General features: G+C 33.2%; 1 protein-coding gene across 1 annotated transcript; it reads left to right on the top strand.

Annotated features, from left to right (window-relative positions):
• The first annotated feature begins 268 nt into the window (after window positions 1-268).
• On the top strand, window positions 269-2,236 carry Fzr (fizzy and cell division cycle 20 related). Its single transcript, XM_076391724.1, has one exon. The coding sequence runs from the start codon at window positions 507-509 to the stop codon at window positions 1,965-1,967; it is 1,461 nt and encodes a 486-aa protein (XP_076247839.1). The 5' UTR covers window positions 269-506; the 3' UTR covers window positions 1,968-2,236.
• The last annotated feature ends 8,939 nt before the right edge of the window (window positions 2,237-11,175 follow it).

Below are 11,175 nucleotides of genomic sequence, written 5' to 3'. Positions count from 1 at the left end.
GTCAGTATTGCAGTTGACTGTGGACACGAAACCCCATAGGATGTAGGTTCATTCATAGACTTTGTCGATGGTTTAAAGTTTAAAACAAATCTTGTCGTATTACCGACACGGAAGGGACAGCTGCAGACCTCTTGTGGCTCTTACGGTAGCGTCACTTCAGCCTTTCACCGCTAGACGCAACAGTTTCAGTGTTTCCAGTTATGCTAATCACTCTAGATGTAGATTATGGACGTTGTTTGACTATCTGTTCTCAAAGTCAGCCCTTCGTATATTCGAAATAAGCACTTCGATTCGATGATTATATTCGTCGTTTCTTGATGTTCTGTAACGAAAATTTACCAAGTTGATGTTGAAGGGTGACTAAACGAATATAATTTATTCCATCTTACAAATACGAAATTTCATAAGAATAATAACATTAGATGTGTAGCTTAATGAAGTAATGAAATACTAAGCGTGTGCAGTGAATAATTATGCGACTGAACAAAAAATTGTAGCACAAGAAAATGTTTCATTACGAATATGAGAAACGGCTATTGAAATCGAATAGTGAGAGCCATATAGATAATTTGGCAAGTCCGGGACTTCATTCAACAATATATTTTTCTCCTACCAAAATGGTGAATAACAGTTACGATCGATTTATACCGACAAGATCTGGTAATAATTGGCAAACAACTTTTTCAATGATATCGGAAAACAATAGAAATGGTGTAATCACGAAAAAGACTCGTGAAAATGGAGAAGGCAGTCGGGATGGTATTGCTTATTCCTGTCTTTTGAAAAATGAATTACTAGGAGCAAGTATAGAAGATGTAAAAGGACAGTGCGAAGAGCGTAGAATATTATCACCATTAGCTACCAAAAATCTTTTTAAATATACTACACCTACTAAAGATCATACATTACTGGATCAAAGTTCACCTTATTCTTTATCACCATTAAGTGCAAAAAGCCAAAAACTTTTAAGATCGCCAAGAAAAGCTACGAGAAAGATTTCAAGAATACCATTCAAAGTATTGGATGCTCCAGAATTGCAAGATGATTTTTACTTAAATCTTGTTGATTGGTCTTCTCAGAATGTGCTTAGCGTTGGATTGGGTAGTTGTGTCTACTTATGGTCAGCTTGTACTAGCCAGGTGACTCGATTATGTGACTTATCTAGTGATGGCAACAGTGTAACATCAGTTGCTTGGAATGAGCGAGGAAACTTGGTTGCAGTGGGTACCCATTTAGGTTATATTCAAGTTTGGGATGTAGCTGTCAGTAAACAAGTGAGCAAGTTGCAAGGACACAGTGCAAGAGTTGGAGCGTTAGCATGGAATGGTGAAGTTTTATCATCTGGTAGCAGAGACAGATTAATATTACAAAGGGATGTACGAACTCCATGTGTTGCTAATGAAAGACGTTTAGGAGCTCATAGACAGGAAGTGTGTGGTTTGAAATGGTCTCCAGATAATCAATATTTAGCCTCTGGTGGAAATGATAACCGTCTTTATGTGTGGAATCTACATTCTGTATTACCCATACAAACTTATACGGAACACTTAGCAGCTGTTAAAGCAATTGCGTGGTCTCCGCATCACCATGGACTATTAGCCTCTGGTGGTGGTACAGCAGATAGATGCATTAGATTTTGGAATACGTTAACTGGTCAACCGATGCAATGTGTAGACACTGGCTCTCAAGTTTGTAACCTAGCTTGGAGTAAACATAGTTCAGAATTAGTCAGTACACATGGTTATTCTCAGAATCAAATTCTAGTTTGGAAATATCCTAGTCTGACACAAGTTGCAAAATTAACAGGACATTCTTATAGGGTTTTATATTTAGCTATGTCACCAGATGGAGAAGCTATTGTAACTGGTGCAGGTGATGAAACTTTGCGATTTTGGAATGTGTTCAGTAAAGCACGTAGTCAGAAAGAAAATAAGTCTGTATTAAACCTGTTTACTAGCATTCGATGAAGTAAGAATTAGTATATATGTACAGATTACAGTACATAGCGTGCAATAACTTGTAGAAGTTAAATATGCTCTTATGAGGAAAATGAAAGGCAATATTGTTTTTACATTTTTTTTTTATACAAGATTGTTTCATATACAATGCAGTCAAATTTTTCTAATAATTATTACAATATTTAATGAATTTTTGATCAGTACAATATTTATCTTTTGCAGAGAGTGTATTTTTTTTATATTTTCTTTTATACAATATAAAAATGACTGATTATGCTTTTTATCGTAACAAAATTCTATGCATTGAATATCTCATTTATTTCTGCTGTAGACAATTTACCATAAAATATGAAGTACAGAAAAAAATTTCTTTTTAATACGTGCACATATGTAATATTACAGTATTAACAATAATTTGTGTTTGTAAGGTGTACAATTTTTAAAGGGTGAGATTTCAAAATATTTAGTTCTTAGATACGTACAGTCTGATCAAATTTTAAAAAGATATCATATGCAACATTTGTAAAAAAGCAGTTAAGTGTCAAAACACTATTTCTGTTACATATGATGCATTAATTTATATTGTGCAATAAGTATACAAAACACATTAAGATATGATTTAAAGTAAATTTACATTTATTTATATAGAAACAAAAATAATATATTATATCAATATATTCGCATCTATATTCCAAAAAAAATTTGTTAAGTAATTAATATAATTACTGTGAATATTCTAGTGAATGAAAATTTATTTTAATGTTCTAAAAGATATGTATAAGGAACTCTTTAAGCTTATACGAACTTCTTGAATCATGTAAAAGAAAATATATTGTAAAATTAGATAGTGTAATCTTGTATAAAAGAGTTATAAAAGATATAATGTATTTGTATTACGTTTCGTATAAGACTTCAAAGATTTATTACTATACATAGTATATTAGTACATTCACATACCATTAGTACTTTTAGTTATGGTACTTTTCAAGATTTCACTATCATAATATTTAAATTGAAAATATGAATAATTCTATTTAAAACACTATAGAAACTTAGTTTAAAGATAAAAAGTTTAATTAAAAATAACAATTTATTTGAAGTATGGATACTTGGTTTGTAAAAATAAATTGGATACATACAACAAAATGTATCCAAGATATTTGTCTGTTGTATATTAAAAGTATATTTAAATATGTTTGCATAATTTATAGTATCCATAAAATATGATGTATTAAGTTATTTTTCTGCAATCTTGAAGATTATCTAAACAATTTGTTTAAAATATGTGAAAAACGTAGAATATTAATAATCTTGTATTGTACATGCATTTCAAAAATAACACAACTCAGAAAATACGATTTTCGAGTTACAACTATAAATCAGTTTGGTAAATTCGCCTCTAGTTATTATAAAAATTTTGCTAATTAAACATTGAAATTGTAGTATTTATGCGAAGGGCCCTTGAAACATAAGTTATAAATTATTTACATAATAACAAGAAAATTATTTATTATTCAAGATAACTTATCGTCAGGTAAAACTACTCTTTATATCAATATTATTTGTTTAATAAATAATTTTCTTCTAAGCTCATGAATAGTTATTTGTTTTCTCTGAAAAATATACTTGTTTATATTGTTATTTTTGAAATCCATGTGTGATATGAATATATTAATAACATCAAAGTATGAGATGTATAGATTATAAATTTTAAAATTTTATTAAGATATATAATTGAGTACTTAAATTTGCATAAGTTTTAATATGATATGTAACAATACACTACTAACTTAAATATGTACAAATTTTTATTGACATTGATTCAGTTCACATATATAAAATCTGAATTCAAGTAATAACTTGAATCTTGTATGTATGTACTACTATAGACAATATAAGGTATTCAGACATTTTCCTTATACTCTATACAAACATTTTGTATAGGAAATTATTTCATGATGTGTAAGGATCAAAGCGAGAAAATGACAAAAGGGACGCGTTCTATAAATGAAGATTTATTCTCTCGTGGTATGACACAGTTTTGTATCACGTCTCGTCGCTCTCGAACGCAATCCAAGACTGCCTCCAATTAGCGGGGCCTGGCACCCCGCTGTTTAAGTCTTGCTATCACCTCGTCCGGTGTTCCACGAACGCTCCACTAAACACCCTCCTCGACTGTATATACAGCCCGCGTTTCGGGTTTCTCAACAGATGATAATTTAACTTTAAACTGTTTTTAGAAATACTTGTTTATATAACTTACGTATAAATATATTATGTCCTGATCTTGATGGACTTGCATCACTTGTATAAAATTGTATAAAAACACTCTGTTGTTCACGTAACGACAAACTAGAAAATATGTAAACAGATGTTCGAAAAGTATGTACTGAAGTGATAAATTGCAAACAAAATCTCAGTTTAGTCACACTAGCGTTAATATAACGGACGTTGCGACGTGTGTTTTTTCTTGTTTTCCAGTTGAAAATAACAAGGAATTCGACTTGAGTAATAAATGAAAATCACAACAATTTTGATGGCAGTGGTAAAATCATCATCATTGAAGATCCTTACTGTCATAACAGCTATTAGATCTTCTGGAAGGTCACCTTTGAGTTATCGTTGTTACAGGTCGAAAGAAAGTATTAACACTATCAAAATTAATCATTAAGGAGCTGAAGAAGGATGAGGTTTGAGCAGAAGAGACGTTCATCGCATTTCATTAAACAGTAGCTCAACTAAAGAATATTACTGTACACTTAAATTACATAACGTTGACGTAATTGTACATTTTAAAATCTTTATGTCGTTACTGTGGCATACAGTTAGGAACTTTTTAAATACGTTGAACACAAGCACATACCTTTTTTGTCACTAAACTTCCATGCTCGAGGAGTAAAAGTAGCTCTTTAAATTTTATACAATACCTCAAGAACTATTTCATATATTTGGGTCGTTTAAATTGCTAAATACGTATTTTTTAATCATATATCTTAGCTATTTAAATAGATCCCTAAATTTTCAGTTGTTGAATAAAATATAAAAAAACAACTCGTTATATGGATTGTGTTTTCTGTATACTGTCGCTCCAGGGTCATTCCACGCCAAATGGATCACTTTTTGACCTCGACATCAGGAATTTTGTTCAAAATTGAATAGGACGTAGTCTGCCTATTTGCCTATTTTCGTGAAACCGGGGTGTACTTTGGAATTTTTATCTCAGGAACTATTTTTCGTATTGAGTTGATTTTTTTTATTTTAATCGGGAAGGTTTGGCCTATTTTAATAATATATTTTTTAATTGGGAACTCTTTTTTGTAATATGGAAAATTATAAAGAAACTTTTCCTTTGCAAATTTCCCTTAGAGGGTCGGGGGTCAAAAATTAAAAAAAAATATGACCATATTCCTTGAACTTTAACCTACAAAATAAGCTATTGCCGAAGATGGAACTCGTAAAACTAACTCCGCAGTGAGCAGTTATAGATAGTGGTGCGCGCCGCTTCAGGTAAGCGACCCGCTGCTTAAGGGTGTCCTATTTTCGTAGCGTACGTACTCTTAGCACAACTTTAATTATTGGGACAATGAGTAGAAAGGCGTGTCATAGTGTAGTAGTATTAATAGTTTTGTTAATACATATCTTGAAAACTACGAGTTTGCGACAATTTGGACTATCACTATTATAACCTTTGAGACATAAGCTTTCAATCAAGGTATTTGTTACTTTTATACAGGTAGATAAATAAATAATATTGAGATGTATAATTAATCAGATTTAGTGAAGAGTAATTGAGCACATGTTCTTTCATATGATATGTATTTGTGTGTGTGTGTGAGTCAGTATATCACAGGTGTGTAACATAATCGAAAATAACATTTCATTATACAGAATTGGTACCATTTAGTGGCTGATTTTCATATTTAATAAACCTATATTTCAACAGTATCTATAACACGCTCTTTTGCACACTGTTCCAATAACTAAAGCCGAACTCCACTTTTTTAAAAAATGAAGGAAAATTACAGGATGTATTAGAAAATGTCAGATTTTTGCAATATGAGTTTTACATGTATAGACAACAAAAAAAATGAATGTGTGCATATTTTCCAACACGTTAGGGAGATACGGCAGTCACGTGACTTTTCGAGATCGACAGTATTTCGGTATCTGCTGTTACAGTTTTCATTATAGGAGTAGTATTATCTACAGACACGCAGCTGTCTAATGAAGGCGAGATGGAGTTACTATGTGGTTCCAAATTAGAATCGCGACATAGAAAATTTCCCCCTTCACTGCATAAAAAAAGGCAGCGGCAAATATAGTCTTCAAGAAGCCCAAGACGTTCTAAATTTCTGGAGCCCCATTAGAAGAAATAAATTATGTAGAATATGCATTGCTCTATTTTTATGCAAAATTAAGAATATTCAAATCGAGCATTTGTAAGCACATCTGTTTTACATTTATCGCGATAATAATGTAGCTATATAATCTACACTTTAGGTGTTAAAAGCTAACAATAACTTTACAAACTGGCGTAAACTTTCATCCGATTTGCTTGAAATGTTTGGCAGTGGTTGCTTAGACTATTCTGTTCGTTTACACGTACGGAATTTCTGGTTAAATGATGTATACTTTTATTGTTGTATGGGGAGTCCCTGTTTTGTGGGTCCTGAAGCAACCACCTAGCGTCTGTGCGTAAATCCGCTACTAATGCAGCCCCCAGAGTTTTTTATGTAATTTTGAGGGATGAGTCTTGAGATCAAATAATGATGTATCTCGGATATACTTGTTACAATTCAACATTCCTTGAGAGCCTGTTTACAGCAACGTATCGACATAAACGGTCATCATTTCGAACATTTATGAAATGTGGGTATTCCGTTTTCATATTTTAAATCTTATATGTTTGCTCTGACCGTGACCTTGAATGACCTTGAATAATAATAGTCGCTGAATTCCTAATGAAAGGGACTGTTGTTGTAGATGTTTAAAAAGAGGTGGTTTAATTTTAAAAAGTAAAGTTGACCTTGACGTCTGTAAAAAAAAATTATAAAAAGACAAAAACTTTGGTAATTGTTTAGGATTAGGGCCTCACCACCAATTTTTTTGCGCCTTTGTTACGTTGTAGATTTTGATGTGTATATTAAGAATATGGAAGAAAAAATTTTCGCTCTTTTCTTGTTTTTGAAATATAAAGGTTTATATTATGTTACGGGCGCTGCTGTATTATTTATACAGTACTGGCAGAATGGAGCTCATGCGCATGCGCATCTTAGGCGGTGCATGAGACACGCATGCATGCTAGTGAAATATAGTTCGCAATATAGAAAAAGAGCATTAATTTATGTTCTCACTAAACATGCATTATACATAAACTATTGTTTTACTTTTATATTGCAAATGTATGAACTGAACATGATTGAAAATGCTTGCTTTATAAGTACATACAGTAATAATGTTCTTATACATACCATGCTTTTGAAGTTAGTGTTACTGCAACTACTTGCCTTACGAGTATATAAATGAATGATAGTTGGTTTTCAACGATGCGCCAAACTAATAAAGTAAATATTAAATATGCTTGTTTTATCAATTCGTTGCATGCAATACAGACATTGCACTATGTTCTTTTAGAGGAACTTTTTATAATATTAGCTGCTAAAGTATGCAATACGTAGCAAACATATTAGTGTATGTATTTATAAAGCAAACATGTACAATATCTACTTTACTAATTTGCAATATAGAGCAAGTACATGAACTTATATATTTATAAAGCAGGAGCTGCAGTCAAACTATTTCTTTTTATTTCCAGAAGCAAAGAAGTCAGTATCTAGATAGCACACGACGTCTTGAAGACGTCTATTTTATGTTCATTTTATGCCTAAACGTCTTATGACATAATTTAGACGTCTTAAAAACGTCTAAGAGCGTACATCTTAAAGACTTGCAAAGTTTACGTCTATAAATTGTCTTAAAGACATACTACATGGACGTCCTAAAGACTTACGCTTTTGGACGTCTTAAAAACGTCTAATTTTTGTCTGAACGTCTTATATACGTAATTTGGACGTCTTTAAAACGTCTTATAAATGTTTCTTAAGACGTCCTAAAGACATACTGATTTGTGATCGGACGTCTCACAGACGTCGTTTGGACATTTTTAGGACTTTACTGGATGTTTTTAAGACGTTTTTAAGATGTCTCTGTGCTATTTGGGTACTTAATTTATGTAAAAAATAATTTCTTTAAAAATATATCAAAATACATAGTGAAATTAAACCAAATACTTATTGTGTTTCTACGTTAATTATTGTGGCTCTCAAAAGAGCTGTTTTTTAACAATCAATATCGATTGTTTATATTTTGGGATATATATCCCAATTTAAGTAAAACATTCTTTCATGGAACACCGAATAGGAATACATGCGCTTCCGCCTTTCTTCTCCATACGTTACATCGGCCAAATATTTATGGCTAACCGCTATTTCATATCGCCTTCTTGTCGTGTAAATCTCTTTTAAGGTAAATTGTAATACCTCATTGAGGACGACTTTGGCAACTCTATTTAGGTAACAGAAATTTACAATAATCATTCTGTTGTGATCATTGAGATTTCTGTTCCCAAATGTTTGCCGAATAAACAAGGGCCATTCACTCGCATTTCCAATTACATCTTGAAGCCATAACAAGATTATTCATTATCTGAGACACCGAATATCCTGCCATTGCGGTAAACTATTTTTGCTAGATTTTCAAGCTTTGAGAAGCAGGCATGCGAGTTCCATGACTTTGCAGAACTCGCACATGCGCATGAGCTCCATTCTGCCAGGACTGTATATCTGATACGATGGCGCCCGCACTGTAATATAAACTTTTATATCTCAAAAACAAGTAGCGAGCAACAATTTTTTCTTTCAGATTCTTAATCTACACATCAAAATCTACAATGTAGCAAAGGCTCAAAAAAATTGGTGAGGAGGCCCTAATCCTAAACAATTACTAAAACTTTTTTGGCATTGTGTGAGCTGCACTGAACTATTCAAATTCGTCTTAAAACATTTGACGTATCTTTAAAAACAACAAAGATATTTTAGGTGCAAACGTTAGGTAACCCAGCCTGTATATTGCATATATACGTATGTATACATGTATATGTGCATGTGTTTACAGAGAATTAAAATAACGTTGTAACATGTAAGCAGGCCGCAAACTCCTCATTCGCGAACTCTCCAATCGCGAACTCCCTACTCGTGAACTCCCTACTCGTGAACTCTCCACTCACGGAAGACGACTAGTAACCGTATCGGCCGCTAGACGGCACCGCGAAACTCGCGAGACAATTCGTGATACCGCGACGTCATAAGACGTCGCGAGAGCGCCAGACGGAGAGAGGACTCCAGATGCCTTACCGAATGCACAGCGACCTTTGAGCGAGCGATAACAAATAACCCCCCCCACTCCCACCCACTCCCACCCACTCGTTTGTATAACCGTATCTCCTCCCAGGGGCTTGTTGAAGTGGTATATACCGCTATTTTTTGTTGTTGTTGGCTGTTGCCTTTGAGTGGAGGTATTACAGTATCTTTTCCATGTTATTTAAACAGGTTCAAGATATCCCTTTATGAGAAAGCAAAATTTTCGACTTTCTAAAAATGCCAAAGCAACCCCTTAATCGTAGATAAATATCAATAGTATTTTCAATTAGAAAGTACGCTTTTCCATTTGATGAAGTATCTCTCGACACGCGTTGCGAGTCGTCAGAGGCTCACTTAGGCCCAGAAATGCCTAGTCCTTTAAAGGGGATGGGCCACTATCATATCGGTATTTTACGAAATATAAAACCGCGTATAACTAACAAACTAAGCGTTTCCGAGAATATTGTATATGAAGTTTTCGGTTTATTTTCTTGTCTACTACATACATCTCCAAGTTTTCCCACGAATTTAGAAACACCCTGTATATAGAGTACATAAAACGGAACCAAGTATGAAACCTTGGGGGACACCAGCAGTGATGGGTAGAAGTTTTGATTAAGCACCATTAACCCTTTGCACTCCGAATTTTATTTCAATTTCGTTACCAGCAGCTCCCAACGCTTTTAATACTTTATCGACCGCTAGCCTATTAATCGGCTTTTAGCAATCGACGATTTTCGTCCAGTGGGATTTACTGTTTTATTAGTAGCTGTATACTAACCTCTCCATATCCTTATGAATTATAATATTTTTTACCGTTTACAATGGATAAAGATCGCGCAGATGAAGAGTTTTGCTTAGATACTTTGTCAGCACATAGCAGTTATTCAGAAAGTGACAGTGATGGTGATAGCAGTGATTCTTCTATAAACATTTGGAAGCCGTGCAAATTATTGCCACTGCAATCTAGCAATTCAGAAAGTGATAATGATGTCATCGCTGAAGTAAACATCGATACATGGTCAACAAATGACAAATCAATTATTTTGGAATCTTTCGAAGGCAGCCCAGGTATAAAAATTCTACCAAAATCTGAAGAAAGTGTAATGGACATTGTAAATTTATTTATTGGAGATGACTTTTTGGAATATTTGGTTAAAGAATCGAATAGATATCACTATCAACTATTCAATAAATATAAAAATATCTCAAGGACGAAGAAATGGATGGATATTACGTTGCCAGAAATGAAAAAATTTTTACATCTAATTATTCTAATGAGACAAGTAAAAAACGACAGACTTCAAGATTTCTGGTCAACTGAGCCAAGCATCGGAACTCCGTTTTTTTTTAAAGTAACGAGCAGAAGCAGTTTTATGCAAATACTGCAGAGCTGGCACTTTTGTAACAATGAAGATATACCCACAAATTCAAACAGACTTGTAAAAGTTCAGCCAGTTATAAATAATTTAAAGAATAGATTTATTGATGTATATAAACCTTGTCAACAATTATCATTAGATGAATATATCGTTCCGTGGCGGGGAAGACTGTCATTCAGAACCTACAATCCCGCGAAAATTGTAAAGTACGGCATACTTTTACGAGCAGTCTGTGAAGCTCACATGGGATACAATTGTAATTTTGAAGTGTATGTTTGCCAAGGAATGAAATTGGAGAACACTATTCTAAAAGTTATTGATTCTTAGAAAAATATTTAGCATCACATTTATCAGGACAATTATTATAACAGTGTTCATATAGCTGAAGTTCTCTTGCAAAATAAAGTACGGGTATGT

This window comes from Calliopsis andreniformis, unplaced genomic scaffold (assembly GCF_051401765.1).
Source record: "Calliopsis andreniformis isolate RMS-2024a unplaced genomic scaffold, iyCalAndr_principal scaffold0048, whole genome shotgun sequence".
In the NCBI taxonomy this organism is placed as follows: Eukaryota; Metazoa; Arthropoda; class Insecta; order Hymenoptera; family Andrenidae; genus Calliopsis; species Calliopsis andreniformis.
The sequence above is the reverse complement of the archived record's forward strand: the minus strand, read 5'-3'. Positions and strand labels throughout refer to the sequence as shown.

Excerpts from the sequence above, each read along its gene's own strand:
- Fzr (XM_076391724.1), top strand. The coding sequence starts at position 507 with ATGTTTCATTACGAATATGAGAAACGGCTATTGAAATCGAATAGTGAG.